Raw genomic sequence first — 17,716 nt, 5'->3', positions numbered from 1 at the left:
TTATTAATATTTTTTGCTTGTTTTTAGAAGAATTTCTGATTAGTCAATAACATGGCCAGATTTATATTTCAATATAGGCATTTTTTATAGTTTTATTTATTAATGATGTTTTTATATTATTATTATAATTTTTTTTTTACTTTTTTATTGTTTTATTTATTAAAGGTGTTTTTTATTTTATTATTTTTTAGTTTTTATAGTTTTATTTATTAATGATGTTTTTTATTTTATCAGGAGTCTCTCTCCTCTGGCTCAAATTACATTTCTTAGAGAGAGACACTCAAAATATATGGGCCTGGACTGGGAACGACACATAAAACAAAAATAACTTTATTCAACAGTTTCTTCCCTCAGTGTCAGTATAGGGCACGCGTTCACGTGTTGCGCCTCTGACATATAACCTTGGATGTGCCTGTGAAGTTTTTAAGAGAGGAAGTCAGAGAGGAAGTCGCGCAGGCATCCGTGGGGTATATGTCACTGCACAGTGCTTGTGAACGCGTCTCCTATAATCACACTGAGGAGAAGAAACTGTGAATAAAAATGTTTGTTTATTATTTTTAATTTATTAATCATGTTTTTTATTTTATTATTTTTTACTTTATTGTTTTATTTATTAATGATGTTTTTTATTTTATTTACTTTTTTATTGTTTTAATTATTAGTGAGTTTTTTATTTTATTATTTTAAAAAATTTTTGCTTTATTTATTAGTGATGTTTTTTATTTTTTTTATTTTTTTATTTTTTATTGTTTTTTTAATGATGTTTTTCATTTATTTTTATTTTTTTACTTTTTTATTGTTTTATTTTATTAATTGTTTTTCCAGTTTTTTTCAAATTGGCTGGTGAGTGATAATGTTCATTGGAAACCCTGTATATATATCAGTTGATCCCAGTAGTCTTTGGTCAGGAGTCTCTCTCCTCTGGCTCAAATTACATTTCTTAGAGAGAGACACCCAAAATATGTGGACCTGGACTGGGAACGACTGAGATATACATTTTTATTTTATTTTTTTAGCATGTGGAATTGCAAAAGTTAGTGTAAAAGCTGATAATAAAGTGCAGGAAGGTACAATATATAAAGGTCTAAACTGTTAAGTGCTTTTTCCATTTTTTTTTCTTTTTTACACAAAATTTCTTTCTTATTCTTTTTGAATTTAACGGCTTTCAGCTATAGGACTACAACATGTAGTAAAAAGAAAAGCAATATATACAATAAGTATAAATGAAAGAACATAAGATATAGCTTGGTTTCCATCAGCCGGTGTTAAAATGAGTAATAGAAATCAGTTTTAAATATCAATTAATTTGCAAAAAAATAAATACTGTTAATGCTCACTTGGGGTGGTGCAAAAAACTAATGCTGAAAACGGGAGATGGAGACACATTTGCTGAATAAACTAACATAGTGAACATTACACAAACATGACTCCATTATACTTGTCTTGCTTAGTATTAGTTACTAGGTTACCAATATTACAGTCAGCTGCTCTAACAGCTTGATGGAAATGCACCTAATTAACATCACATTAGGATGGAAACCCGGCTTATGACAGTGTAAGATGGCTGATGTCAAAATGTATTCAATTCTTTAAACCACTCATGGGAATTGAGCTTTTGCAGGTCAAGTCGATCCATTTGGTTCAGCTGCAGACAGCCGTGGAAGAAATCGCAGCATTCTATGCAGATAGAAGAAAGAGATACATGTAATTATTACGTTTATACATGCTTTTTAAAATGACATTCAAATGATCCTAGACAACCCTCTTTAGCTTAAATGAAGATCTCACCTTTCGACAAGCCATTAATCGGTATGTGTTTGTTATTCACTTTGGGAAGGTCTGCTTTTCCTGGATATCTGCAGAAAATCAGCACAAACAGAACAACTCCAAGTGACCAGACTGTCGCTGGTTTCCCACGGTATCTGCCAATCCTCCAAAACTCAGGAGGGGCGAACTCTTTGGTGCCTGAAAGAAAATTTGTTTCCAACAACAGAACAGATAAACAACAGCGAATGTTTCAAGACTCACATAAAAAAAAACTGACTTATCAGCAGAGTTTCTTATAGCTTTGAGGGATGAACATACCTTTAAATTCTTTGTAAATGTCCTCAGTAAGGAGGTCACCACATCCGAAGTCAATCAGTTTGACCTCAAGGGTGTCCGGGTTAATCAGCAAGTTCTCCAGCTTAATATCGCGGTGAAGAACTCCACGCTGGCAGCATGTTTGGGCAGCAATTATTGTCTGGAGCATGATTTTCCGCAACTTGTCCTCTGGAAGGATGCCTCTGTGCTTACTTAGGAAATCGAACAAGCTCACGCAGGGTATGGGCCGCTCTAGCACCATAAAGTAGTGATCAGCCTCAACCTTCCAGTCCAGAAGCTCGATAATTTCCTTGACCTTGGGGCCTTTATTGGCCAGAAAGTGCAGAGCAATCTCCAGTGGAAGTGGTTCATCAAACCCATCCTAGAAGAAAGACAGTTGTGAAGATCATTTGGAAAAGGTATTTTCAGGAAACTAGTCCTGAACAAACTGTTGGCAATGTCTATTACAAAACTCATTTATAGTCTACGAATAATGTTAATATGACAAGAAAACTGTAAATGAGTGCAAAAAGCACAGAATACTTACAACACTGATCAATTGCTTCTTCTTAAAATTGGACACTTTTACTGCCACCTGAAGGCCATCTTCTAATCGGGACCCTTCGTAAACGGTTCCACAGCCTCCTTTATCCAGCTCAGCGCCAATTTCATAGCCTTGTGAATTGATCTCTGTGAAAAGACAAAGAAGAGATGTTGATAACAATCAGAAATCAGTAACAGTACCACAGTACCTCCATCTCAAACGTTTCCTCTTTCATATATAAACTGAGATACTACACTGAATATTTGTCCCTTTAAAAGTTCATTAAAAAACTATTCAGTGTAAAATATTCAGCCTTAAAGTTATATTTCACTCAAAAATGAACATTTACTCAATATTATCCCATCCTCAAGTGGTTTCAAACATTTATGAGTTTCTTTGCTCTGTTAACTAAAGAAGATATTTTGAACTGAAAACCTGTAACCACCGTCTTCCATAGTGGGAAAAACAAATACTGTGAAAGTCAATAGTTTGCAGGTTTCAAGCTTTCTTCAAAATATATAATATTATGTTCAACAGAAGACAGAACCTAAAACAGGTTCAGAAAAAGTAAAGTGTGAGTGAATGATGACAGTTCCAGTTATGGGTGAACTATCCCTTTAAATACGAATACAGTATATATTAAAGCTTCATAAATAGGTATAATTTTTACTATTCCTGAAGAAAATGCAAACTAAAGTCTGTTTAAAGCATAAAGGACCATTAAAATATGCATGTGTGTTGGATGACTTTAGGGTCATGGTAGTAAACTTACCAATGATTTGTGTCTCTTTGTCCTCTGTCTGACAGGTTGCATCTTCAACGGCGTGGGAGCCGGGCTCATCAGAGAAATCAAATGAAGGATCATCACTGACAGGCTCTACCAGTGATGGTTGCTCACTGTGAACGCTGACAGGCTCTACCAGTGATGGTTGCTCACTGTGAACGCTGACAGGCTCTACCAGTGATGGTTCTTCACTGTGAACACTGTCAGGCTCTACCAGTGATGTTTGCTCACTGTGAACACTGTCAGGCTCAACCAGTGATGGTTGCTCACTGCGAACACTGTCAGGCTCTACCAGTGATGGTTGCTCACTGTGAACACTGTCAGGCTCTACCAGTGATGGTTGCTCACTGTGAACACTAACAGACTCTACCAGTGATGGTTGCTCACTGTGAACACTAACAGACTCTACCAGTGATGGTTCTTCACTGTGAACGCTGACAGGCTCTACCAGTGATGGTTCTTCATTGTGAACGCTGACAGGCTCTACCAGTGATGGTTGCTCACTGTGAACACTGTCAGGCTCAACCAGTGATGGCTCTTCACTGTGAACACTGACAGGCTCTACCAGTAATGGTTCTTTACAGCAGGCATCTATTTCTTGACCTAAAGAAAGAATCAAATAAACAGGATATTAGTTTTTAGATTTAAAATTTTAGATCAAAATTCTGTTCATTTAATATTTATTAGGCACACTAAAAAATGCTGTAAATTACAAAGTAACGTTTTAGGTCATTGTTACAACAGGGGTGTCAAACTCAAATCTCATTGTTTGAGGGTTTTAATATTTTATGTCATATTTTTTAAAAGCGATATTTAGACAATATTTCGAGTGTGTTTTGTACTTGTACTTTGGCTGGTTTAGAGATTTCATGGATTGACCTAAATAAAAACTTAAAACCCCCAGCAGGTGGAGACATGTCCTAATGTTTATTGTCTATTTTATAGTTTATATTGTTTATAGTTCATTGACTATTTAATTGATTTCTTCCTGAGCTACAAGTGTTAAGTTTCCCCAAAAATTATTTAGTTTTTGTTATTAAATAAGTTACAAGGCATGGGCCGGTATAAGATTCTGACTGTTTGATAACCTTGGATAAAAATTTCCCGCTAACACAGTATGGTCTTTATTGCTCTAAAATATATTGTTTTTAAATGTCTGGGTAAAAAACAAAAAGTTTTATTTCCTTTTAAGCACAAAATATTTTATTTTGAGAAAAATGTTAAATATTTTAGAGCAGTAAACATGTCAGGTTAAATGAATTATAGACTTCTGCTGTCTTTATTTGTTTCAAACAAAGATTTCTTTACAATTGAAAAACAACATTTTGCATATCTTTTTCTGCTGAAGATACTGTTGTCTTAAAAAAACGTAAATAAAAAATGGCACACATACCTTAGGAACGGTATTACAGAAAATTGACAGTTTAAAACCTTGATTTTTCCAAACCGCGGTATACCTTAAAAACGTTATGGCTCATGCCTATCTCTGACCACCTAAAATATCTTAAACTGTGTTCTGAAGGTCTCAGGGTTTGGATTTAATCTTTTGTACTAAATCTTTCATTTTGAAGCAAAAAAAAAAAGATTAATCTTTATGTAATACAAATAGAAATTTGTGTGTCGAATGTTTGACACCCCTGTTTTAAGCCAAAACATTTATAATTAATTAATCATATTCACTTTGTTTAGTCATGTTTCCATTTAGTAAGCTAAAAATACCAGTAAACTCCAGTTAAGAAAATTAGGCAGATGTGTTACATAAAATAGACAAATCGTTTACCGTCACTGCTCCTCAAGGGTGGTACATCATGTTGGTCCTCTTCTTGAACTTCAACACCAACAGTGGCGTTGGCGTTTCTCTCTCCGAGGAAGAGAGCGATGAGTCCGAGTACGGTAAACAACATGATAGTTTAATTTCCGTAGACTTAAAGATGAGAAATGTTAAATAAACCTACAATAAATACTCAAACTTACTGTAGGTAAAGTTAGTTTATCAAAGTAAACCTTAATAAACCGTACGCTATCAATTGACAGTATTTGCAACGCAAATTACTTAGAGCAAATGTTGTACAACTTCTCTGTAGCTGTCCAATTAAAGCAATGGCGAAAAGTAGCCGAGTTTGCTCTTACGTCACGATCGAATTGGGATTCCAAACGAGTTTGCTGTTACGTCACGATCAAAATGGGATTCCAAACGACCCACTGTGTGATTGGTCAGTTTCGCAATGTGGGCGGAGCTTTTGTGTGACTGCGGAAAATGGCGTCTGTTTCCTTCACAGTTTTTGAGCAAAATAAATTTAGTAAACATTTTTCTTTTGAAGAACCATTACTGTGCGTAAACTTTGTTATTTGTTTGCCAGTGTTTTGTTTATCAGGGTCAATTAAAATCGTTCACAGGTAAGATATGTCTTATATTAGCATTCATTTGTACTTTAAATGTAAGTCGTCGGCGGTAAACGCTTGTTTAACACATTAAAACACGAGATATGATCGTGAATATCGAATTAAATCACTTGATCTGCTCTTATCAAACTATTTACGCTGCAAAATACAGTCGCTGAGGTAACGGTTAACGATAATGCTGGGATTAATAAAATGGCGGCATGTGTTAATGAGCGAGTAATCAAATTCATTCAAATACAAGAATTAACGTTACTGTAGCTGTGTCTAAATCTGCTTACTCATTAACTAATTTCACTAATGCTTGTTCCAGCAAATAGGAAACAAAATGTGTGCAACTTTATGCACAGACTGTTTCCTGAACTTGCTGTTTGCCTTTATAATTTGCTTGTTCATTATTTTGTCCAGTTATTTGACAACAAAGGTATCGGCTTGGCGTGTATATATATATATATATATATATATATATATATATATATATATATATATATATATATAGCAAGTAAAACGACTAAATTAAAATATTTATCTGTTAAAACATAAAATCATGAATTTATGAACTATTAATAAGAGTCTACACAGGTGTTTGAATTATGTAAACATTAATTATGTGTGATTTCAGTCAGTGTGCAGGGCTCAACAATAAGGACTGCCCGTTGGCCCAGGGCCAGCGTGACAGACACTTGGGACAGTAGACCGGATCATTACTGGCCCAATTGGGACAGTGCTGCCTTGTCACTAACATTTAATGTGTCTGTGACTATTTATCAATTGCGTGCATTTTAAGTTTGTGCTATTAAGTCTTTAAACAGAATTTAATTTTTTCCGTAACCTGGTAACATCCAGTACAGCGAAGAAATGACAGCATGGCGGCAACATCAAATTCTAAGGCTAAAAGAAAATATCTGTTTTTAATGTCTTGGAAGCAGTAATTTACATGTGAACAACGGAAAAGTTGCCTTCAGTTTGACAAGTCAGCCACCCTTTGTTAAATAATTTCAAACCACAATAAAATACCTCCTTATTTTCCATACTGCTCCTTTTGTTTGCATAACAATTTTTTTTACAACTTTTTTTAAGTATTAAAATTCTAGATTCACAGACTTTAGTTTTGACACATTATTTAAATATGTATAGAAAAAATTGCTATTAACTTCCCTTTCTTTTTTTGGTGGGGCCAGTGAAAATTTTGGTAGGGCAAATAAAAATCTGAACCATTGGCCCGATCAGACCAGTAGAAAAAATCCTTAGCGTTGAACCCTGGTGTGCTGGAGATGAATCCTAAGGTTTGTTATAAAATCTGAAGAGATTGACATCTTTTTTTTACACTATCTACACTTTCTTTTGTAAAATGTGTTGAAAAAATGTAGGGAATGAAAATACAATCTGGTCCAAAAAAGGCTCTTATCTAGTAAGAGTAGGACCACTAGTGTCTATCTCTAACGTTACACATTTCTGAGTGTCTGTAAATCATTTTAATAATATTAAACATGGCTGTTCTTGGTTTACTAGGAAGCAGAGGAAATATACATGGAGATGGAGAACGTGATGTAAACAAACCTTCAAATGAAACAAGTATAAAGAGCAGATTCTTGCATGTTTGTTAACAGATGTTTCTGAACATTCACTGCTGAGATCAAACCATGGAATAAAGTAGTTATGATATGATTGATCTTATTTTAATATATATATATTTTTTTTGGCTCAAAAACTCAACAGCATCTTGTTGCAGCCTTTATGATGCAAGCTGAGACTGCATCACTCAGCGATGCAATGTCAGACACATTGCACTCAAATGGAGCTAGTGACGTCACTGTGACGGGTAGGGTAAGTGGTGGGGTTAGGTGAGCCCATTAAAAAGCATTGGCTGCAGCCCAGATTGCACTGCACCAAAACTGCCTATTTATGCCCAGCAAAAAAGAGTATGTCCCCTTTAAAAACTATAAACTTCTAATCAGTTTCTAATTAAATAATGAGCATGTGTATTGCAGAAATTGTATTAACACTTTTATTAAACAATTGACATAAGAGTGTGCTCACAACATATGTTGAATAATAAAAATGTACACTCAGATTTAACAATGCATTGCATTAATAATTGCACCCTCCACTATTAAACCTAAATGTATTATTTTGTATGCATGGCGTCCATGAATTTTCCTGTTAATTGTATTTAATGTTTTCTCTTCACACATTCAATGGGGTACACTAATTCATTATATTATTTTATTAAAATAGTGCCAGTTTTGCCAATAAGACAGATTTGCAGAAGTATCTACATTTATATAATCAATATAAAACAGTCATTCACAGTTAATCAGCAGTCTGAGATGTTTTAACCGTCTGTTTATTTTTGATGCTGGGATTCTTCTGATGTTTGACACAAAATTCATGATTGTCATCAGTTGTGAGGCTTGTCGCCCCAGACTAATGTCAGTTTTAAGAGCTGTTTAAAGTTTCTCTCTTTGTTCTGTTTTTTAGCAGACTCAAGCGTATGGAGAACATTAGAAACTGGACACATATACCACATCCACAGTGGACATCTTCAGTGATTTTCATCGCTTGTATTTATTTTCATAGGAAATACAGGTAAAAAACAACTATTATTCATCTTAGAGTGTGTTCTTGATAAACATTAATGTATGGAACAAAATCAATGCAAGCGAGACTGGTGCTCAAGTCTGCATTGGTGCGTTCTCGATATCAAGAACACATCCGTGAAGTTTCACGCGTCCTCTGTTCTTTCGGTCTTGAGTATTGGAACTGAACTTAGGCAGCTGATGATGACGTTACACGAGAACACGAGGACGCAAGACCGCTGAAGAACGCATATTGAGAAACAGCCTATGTCAGGGTAAATTTGATTTCTCATGACATGATCTCTTTAAGTGATGCCAAGCAGTAAATATGTTTCCATTCAAAGATGTGAATAATATTTGTTTGCTAAACTGGAATATAGCATCTGGAAGGGCATCCACTGTGTAAAACATGGGTCAGAGAAGTTGGCGATTCCTTCCGCCTTGTTGACCTGATAATTCAGGGATAAAGGCAAAGGAAAATGAATGAATGAATGTATGAAAGGATTAAGGTAACTTAATTTTTTTGCGTTATGACAACAAAGAATTGTGTGGAGCCCAGCATTAGTTCTCAAATGCTAAAAATTTTATCACATGTATGCTTGTACATCAAACACATTCAGCTCAGTAATGTTAAAGGTTCAGGACACCCCGGAGAACTTTTTTTTTTATATTAACAGATGTGTGTGTGTTGAGCATCAGTTAAGACAATGTTAGCACCTGTCAGCTTTAGTTGTGGGGAAAACTGGATAATTTTGAGCTTTTGTCAGCTCATTTCAGCTTCCGGGTTTAAAAGGATTTTTGGGGCGGGATCAAAATCGGCGACGTAGCGCAGAACTGCAAGTGCAATGATGACGCGTCGGTTTCTCATTATTATTCATAGCGGAGTTTTCTTATCCTATGAGAAGAGCCGGCTGCTTAATTATTCATCAGACCTGCCAGACCTGCCAGTGTCAAGCCCGAGCCGAGAGACATGGAAACCACGGCACAGTATTTAGCCGTTTATGAAGGCTCATATGCGTTTGTTTCCATCATCCACGGGGTTTGTTGCATGTTTTCCCCCGCGATCTTGTCAGGGCCAATCATATAGCAAAGCTGTGTGCGTGCTGCTAGCATTTTTGTCGGGAGAGCAGCACGAGAATTAGAGAATGGCGGACGCTGTCTTTTATCAGGAGTTCGTTCACATTCAGACACATCGCCGTGCTGCTGTGTTTGCCTAAATCCTCCAGATTACCAGCAGAGCTAATGGTTAAAATAGACAGGTCAGGAGACTTGCTGCACTGAGTCTGCTGGATACGGGGATTGAGGTAGAAGTCCTCATTTATAGTGTTTACATGAACACACATCTTTATAAAGATATAAATTGTGGTTGTCTGTATATGAAATTACGAATAACAAAAGTAGCAGGGCATTAAATCACTGTTCATTTCTTTGCATTTTAATTTTGTAAACTATAAACTCATGCGTCTCCTCTTTGTGTCTCATTTTGTGAGCTAACTGACAACAACAGTTATTCGCTCCCCTTCTCCCCTGCTGGCCACGCCCACTCCTGCTCGATGCTCGCGGAGCTCCACGCCCATTAATCATGCATCTTTTGAAAAAATTCTGAAGTAGACTTTAACCGAAAGAGGGGGGTGTCATGGCCCTTTAAATCCAGCTAATCTTTGTTAAATCTATAAATGTTGTCATTTTTGTTCCTGAATGATCTCATTTGAAGCACACAGTAATCAGCAGTAATCAGCCTTTAAAAATAGAAATACTTATTTTGGACAAATGTGACTTTATTTCAAACTTTAGTACAAAATTCATGATTGTCATCAGTTGTGAGGCTTGTCGCCCCAGACTAATGTCATTTTTTGTCCTTGTTCAGCTCAGCACCACCTTCAAGATGGGCAGTTTCCAGTGGCACCATGTGGAGGAACTTCTGGGGCCTGATTGGGCCAAAGCGGGGCTTTCTCAGGGCCAGCGATCAACCTTTTTTGCCCCGCCGAAGACCTTAGGTCAAAGAGGGCCAGCTGGGGCTTCGGGGCGGAGTGATAGAAGAGGCGGACTTTGCCCGAGTCTGGTAAAGATGACATGCCGTCATTACACTAGTTTTCCGATCGCACACGAGTACATGCGCCAAACAAATAAATAAATAAATAAGGGAAAGAAAACATATAGCTGGTCAGTTTAAGATAGACTATTCCATAAATTACCTTAGGTGTCTTTTTGCTTATGATCACCCTTATGTTTCCCTTTTAAATGTAAGGCTGTTGCAAAAAATAATAAAGTTTTAATTTATAAGTGGCTTTTCTTTGCTGCGTCCTCCTTAATGTTTCAATAACGCATAATAATCTTTACCCCATATTAAAGACACAGCAGCCAGTAAACGTAGAGAGTTTTTGTCAAGTTTAAAATGTGTGTTTGTGCATGATGCATGCGCGTTAGATGCCTGTTATTTGAGTGTGAGACTGGGCAGAAGAGTGCTCGCTTCACAGCTCTGTTGCCGTAAGCGGCTTGTTTTTTATTTTTTTATTTTGTAGAAAATACAAAGCATGAATACAACAGAATGATATAAAACTTTACAACTTACGTGCCCACTTTTGTAGACTCAACACAATAGCGTCATATCTTGATAAAATAGCCTAAGCTATATTGAAATAATTTAAAGAATTACAAATATCGGATATAATAAAATCACATTAAATAAATAAACCAATATAAAACAAGATAAAGTTAGCTATAACAATTTAGGTATACAATACAAAAATCAAACCGTTTTCAAGCCATATTAAACTTTGTTAAGTTGCTAAAACACTCAACACTTTCCTTTACTTAAGACACCATATAATATGCAACATCCTTAAATAAAGAGGAATTACCTATTAAGTGTCAAAGGGAAAAATGTATGTTTTAGGTCTCTCCGGAGCATTTGGGCAGAATGTTTGACAACGTCTATTAAAAAAAGAATGTTATAAAATACATTTCATACTGAGTGATTGATTACCAGAGCATTTCTGTGGTTTTATATTATAGATGGGTGCGCTCACTACGCTGGGTCCCTTCGTTAGTGGCGAGACCACTCGATGCACGATGCCAACATGTCGGTCGGTGAATAAACAAATATAATGAATGTAAATACAAAGGCCTGTGCATATAGACATATAATGTACTGCTGTACAGTAACGTGTCATTTGTTTGTTTCTGTTGTCTGCATTTTAATCGTTTCATGATGCAATGGTGTGTTTTATCTGCCTGATTCCAGCTGAAGTGAGCGGGTTGTGTGACGTTTATTTTGGGGGACGTTCTGTAGGCGAGGTTTGTGTGACGCTCTGCGAGCTACTAGCTCAACAGTGGAAACGCGACATGATTTCGGCCTCACTACTCGATTGGCCTGGCCCGATAAAAGCCCTGGCTCACACTGGCCCGAAAGTGGAAATGCGGCTATTGTTTATACCTAGATCTGGGGACCTCCACAAACAACTGGCCTGCTGATCGTAGGATCGTGTTCGGTTTGTGAATCTTTAAAATCTCACATAAATGTGAAGGTGCAAGATCATTAACTGCATTAAAACAATCAATTCTGAATTTACCAGAGAGACCGTGAAGAGAGTAAAGGACAGGTGTGATGTGCTCACGTTTACGACTATTCGTCAGCATGCGAACAGCAGCATTTTGCACCAGTTGTAACGATAAAGTAAGCTTTGGTTAATTCCAACATAAAGTGCATTGCAATAGTACAGATGAGAGCTGATAAAAGCATGAAAGGCTTTCTCTAGATCACGCTGGCTCCGAAATGACTTTGGCAAAAAGGCAAAGCTGCAAAAAGCCGGCCTGAATTATCACCAAATTATTCTGTTTACCGTTTACTAACTACTGTTCGAAACATGCTTAACGTGGGGAAAAGCTAAGATCATTTGAGGGCACTCATGTTTGAGTTGCCAAACACAATACATTCTGCTTTGTCTTCGTTCAGAGAAAGAAACTCTGTGACAGCCAAAGTTTGATGTCAACTAAACATCCGTGCAGAGATTCTAGTGCTGAGAGATATTCTAGTGTACATATATGGGATAATAAAGTAATACAGTCAAATTCAATGATGTATTGCAAAAATAATTGCACCCTGCTATATTTAATCTCAGTCTGTTATTATGTGTGCATGGCGTCCATGAGGTTTCCTGTTAATTGTATTTGACAATTTCTCTTCACACATTTAATGGGTGCACTTACTCATTAGTTCCAGTTTTGCCAATAAGACAGATTTGCAGTAATATCTACATTCATATAATCAATATAAAACAGTCATTCACAGTTAATCAGCAGTCTGAGATGTTTTAACCGTCTGTTTATTTCTGATGCTGGGATTCTTCTGATGTTTGACACAAAATTCATGATTGTCATCAGTTGTGAGGCTTGTCGTCCCAGACTAATGTCAGTTTTTGTCCGTGTTCAGCTCAGCACCACCTTCAAGATGGGCAGTTTCCAGTGGCACCACGTGGAGGAACGGACCTCGCCACCTATATATACAGGGTTTGGATTATCACTCACCATGAACTACAACTACACACAAAACACAATACATGCACAGGGGCTTTTAAAGGTACGAGAAAGTTGGGAGTACAGATGGTCAGTTCTGAAGAGGTAATAATACCAATGTAGGGATAGTTTACAGTTTAACCCAAAGAATGACCAGTCTGGTAGATGAAGAAGAGCCGGAGTCAGAGATTTAAATAAATAAATCAAGTTTACTGAAGATAGTTTGCAGTTACATCAGCAGAGACCAGCTTCAACACTCGCAATGAGTTCCTAGGCCGCTCTGCTTACAAATCACCAATCAATAACAATTATACTCTCACATAACGTCATTAACTGCGTCATACATATGTGTTCTAACCTGATTGGTTAAAACACAGAGACTAGGAAAATTTTCACGTGGGGTTCGAGCGTGCAATTCTGAACATTATCTTAAGCATAAACGTCAGACATCCCTTAGACTGATTAGAGCTGACTCCAGACCTGTGAAACAGATCAACAATCAAATAGAACACACACACTTAAAGTATAATCTGTTTCTTATCCAAGGCTGAGTGTACTCTCAGCCGTCTTTATCAAAACTGGTTAAAAACCGTTATCATCTACATTCAGGCAGTTATAATATCCTCACTACACAAAGTCTATCTTGAATAAAAAGTAGAATCACTTTTAAAGATTTAACCGTAAAAATAGCAAAATCATTTTAGACAGTATTAACTCATAGAAATAACAATAGAAACAGTTGATTCCAGTCCTCAGCCATCAGTTCCACTCAAGGTCTCCATGACCTCTGACCTAGTTTGCTGGCTCCTGAAAATAGGTATAAAGAGACAGGCAAATGCACTGAACATTCTTATATTAAGCAGTGTTAACTTATTCATTAATTAAAATCAATTCACAGTTAAATACTGAGAAACAGGATGATGAGAAAAGGATAAATGTTGGTCCATGATGAGAGGGATTGGAAAGCAGAAATCCGCATCCTTCACCAAACTACTCTGATGCAGGAATTTGGCTTATGTGAAGAGATTTAAAAGACAATAAAGAGATTATAAAGACATTTAAATGACTAAAAAACAGGACACAACTTCAGGTGCTGCGGTTTCCCCCATAGTCTAAAGTCATGTGCTGTAGGTGAATTGAATAAAACTAAATTGGCCGTAGTGTATGAGTGTGTGTGTGAATGAGAGAGTGTATGAGTGTTTCCCTGTACTGGGTTGTGATTTATCTAGTAAGAGTAGAAGCTATCAGGGGTTTATCTCTACACATGTCTGAGTGTATGAAAGTTACTTTAATAATAATATTAAACATGGCTGTTCTTGGTTTACTAGGAAGCAGAGGAAATATGGAGAATGTGATGAGACTGAGAGAAGAACAAACCTCCAAGTACCACAAGTATGTAGAGAGCAGATTATTGCATGTTTGTTAACGGATGTTTCTGAATTTATACTGCATGATATGATTGATTTTATTTTAATATGTTTCTTGGTGTTCACATAAACTTTTTTTGGCTCAAAAACTTAAAGTGCCCATCATAAATGAGTAAATCGACTTGAAGAATTACAAATTTCTAACCAGTTTCTAATTAAATAATGAGCATGTGTATTGCAGAAACTTTATTAACACTTTTATTAAACCATTAACATGAAAGTATGCTCACATCTTGTCAATCAATCAATCTAACTGTATTTATATAGCACCTTATTACAACTAGGAGGCTGCCCAAAGTGCTTTACAGTATAAAAAAAAAAGAAATAAACAATAAAACACATAAGATGGTAAGACCACAGGTGTCAATAAAACAATAAAATTTTGTCCTACCATATATCAAAAGCAAGTCTAAATAAATAGGTTTTAAGTTTAGCTTTAAACAGTGCCACCTCTGTGATGATGTGAAGTTCTTAAGCAGTGATTCCCACAGATTTAAAATATACTTGCGGTGGTAGCCGGATTCAAACACACCTTTTACCCACAGCACATAAATAGCCTACTTAACAATATTCCTTTTTAACCGGTAAAAGTAAAAAAAGTAAAAAGTTTAAATAAATAAAAAATATGTTATTTTCGACAAATGTGACTTTATTTCAAACTTCAGTACAAAATTCATAATTGTTTGTCGCCCCAGACTAATGTCAGTTTTTGTCCATGTTCAGCTCAGCACCACCATTTATGCCATTGCATCCATGTGCATCTACTAACAAGTGAAATCTGCTCCTCTCTATCTCATTCAGGTTCAGGTTGCTTTATTGGCATGACATTTTGAACAGTATAGCCAAAGCACTTTAAATGTATAAAATATGGGTGTGGCATGGCGTGTCTGTTCAGACTAACACAAGGATTCATCATGGTGTTAATTTGTTTATTTTAATGACACCAGTAAATGACTGAACAATTATTTGAACTGTACACGCGTTAAGTTAAAATGTAACATTAATTTTTATGTCTTTTTTTATCGACAAAGTGTGCAGCTTTTGTCACTGCAGTGTATTTTTCTGGGCTTCTGGGAGATGGATATTGATATTAGTATACTTACTAAATAAAGTATACTTTTATACTTGTGTAAGAATGCGTTTTAACCACAGCGGTTCTAACTGTAGTTTTGCCGAATGAGTAAAAAGTTATCAGCATGATAGTAAAACACTGTACATTCTAGTCAAACCATTCTTCTGCAATCTTATGCTAAAAACGGCAATGAGGGCAGTATTAGTAGCTTAAAATGTGGGAGAGCGTTGATATTATGTGATTGTATTATATTGCAATATGGAGCAATTAAGAAGTTGATGTTAAATCAAAAGTAATTCACAAATACTTGAAAATGAAATGATTTAATGACAATAATTTTCTATGGTTACAACTGAATAACTATATAAAATGATAACAATATAAAAAGATAAAAACGTGATATTGATTGTTCCCAGCTTAAATATAAAAATTATAATTACCAGAGGTAGAAGGAGAGACAGGGGGAGGGAGAGACAAAGAGAGCAAGTAGGCCTCAAAGAGGCAGAAAAGATAGACTCCAGAGGAGAGGAGCAGAGCAGGAGAGCGCAGACCAGGAAAAGACAGGCCAGGAAAAGAGACAGAGCAGAGTTTCCCAGCTATTTTGTCTCTTTCTTGACCATGTGACTAAAACTCAAATTCTGAGACATTCAGACTGACCAATCAACATGTGACCACATTGTAAAACCCCCAAAGCCTGCCTTGATCACTGAATTATTAATTAATGAATTTTAATTACTGTCCAAACTCACTCTCATATTTTTAACTACATGCTTAACGTGGGGAAAGCTAAGATAATTTGAGGGCACTCATGTTCGAGTTGCCAAACACAATACATTCTCTTTTGTCTTTGTTTAGAGAAAGAAAGTTCTGTAACAGCCAAAGTTTGATGTCAACTAAACATCCGTGCAGGGATTCTAGTGCAGAGAGATATTCTAGCGCAGTGGTTCTCAAACTTTTTTCACCAAGTACCACCTCAGAAAAAAACTGTCTCGCCAAGTACCACCATAATAACCAGTATTGAAATAAAGTAGCATAATTGGCCAAATTAAGCAGCTACAGCACTGCACAGTTTGAAAACGAGGCAGCGTCATATTCATACTTATACAATTTTTGATAAATTGAAAAATATATACACTAAAAAAGTGTTGCATGCAGAACTGTTGCAAACAATTTATTTGTGTTGAATTTAACTAAACAAATTTAATTTAATAATGTTCAATTTAATTTGTTTGTTTAAATTCAGGCCAAATAAATTGTTTTACAACCACTTAACGTAAAAAATTGAGTAAATCCAAGAAATCATCTTTAAAAAAAATTTCAGTGTATTGCAAATACATATGACATATTGGTAAAATTAGATTTATATATTACTAATATATTGGTAAAAATAAGATTGGGAGGGAACCCATTTTTCTCCTAGGATTTCAAGCTGGCAAAACATTGCTGCACTCTGATACAAGTTTTATTTATGGAGAACATTTTAAAGCACTGCAGTGTGTTTGGGTGTTCTGTGTTTGTCTGAGATAATTAGTCTAAGGAAATTATATTCCATACAAAATATGAAGCTGATCAGTCGGTTCTTGTCACATGACTCACGGTGCTGCATTCTGAATAGTTAAGATGTTTTCATCTGGGGACGCCTGGAATATGCAAGTCTATTTATTTCTGATGCTGGAATTCTTCTGATGTTTGACACAAATGAGCTGTTTAAAGTTTCTCTCTTTGTTCTGTTGTTTAGCAGACTCAAGCGTATGGAGAACATTAGAAACTGGACACATATACCACATCCACAGCAGACATCTTCAGTGATTTTCATCGCTTGTATTTATTTTCAGAGGAAATGCAGGTAAAAAACAACTATTATTCATCTTAGAATGTGTTCTTTAAGGCAAGGCAAGTTTATTTATATAGCACATTACATACACAGTGGCGATTCAAAGTGCTTTACATAAACAAGAATAAACAGTTATAAGAAAAATAAAAACAAATAATAAAATAATTTTTAAAAATCCAACATAAAAACAGATAAAATGTGATATAAACAATGAAAAAGAAGAGAAAAACATAATAGTGCGATCTGCAATGCACTGTGCTCATTCAGTAAAGGCGCAGCTAAACAGATGTGTTTTCAGTCTTGATTTGAATGTGCCTAATGTTGGAGCACATCTGATCATTTCTGGAAGCTGATTCCAGCAGTGAGGGGCATAGTTGCTGAAAGCTGATTCACCCTGCTTTGACTGAACTCTTGGAATTTCTAGTTTATATGATCCTAAAGATCTGAGTGATCTATTGCAGGGGTTTTCAAACTGGGTC

At 35.9% G+C, this 17,716-nt stretch overlaps 1 protein-coding gene across 1 annotated transcript; it reads right to left on the bottom strand.

Moving 5' to 3' along the window:
* Positions 1–787: 787 nt before the first annotated feature.
* Positions 788–5,512, bottom strand: pimr110 (Pim proto-oncogene, serine/threonine kinase, related 110). Its single transcript, NM_001089390.1, is given in 6 exon segments — positions 788–1,677; positions 1,789–1,965; positions 2,086–2,464; positions 2,630–2,772; positions 3,399–4,013; positions 5,191–5,512. Coding segments are annotated over 6 exon segments (1,545 nt in total). The 5' UTR covers positions 5,315–5,512; the 3' UTR covers positions 788–1,570.
* Between the last annotated feature and the right edge of the window lie 12,204 nt (positions 5,513–17,716).

The sequence above is a fragment of the Danio rerio genome, chromosome 20, assembly GCF_049306965.1.
Source record: "Danio rerio strain Tuebingen ecotype United States chromosome 20, GRCz12tu, whole genome shotgun sequence".
Classification (NCBI taxonomy): Eukaryota; Metazoa; Chordata; class Actinopteri; order Cypriniformes; family Danionidae; genus Danio; species Danio rerio.
The sequence above is the reverse complement of the archived record's forward strand: the minus strand, read 5'-3'. Positions and strand labels throughout refer to the sequence as shown.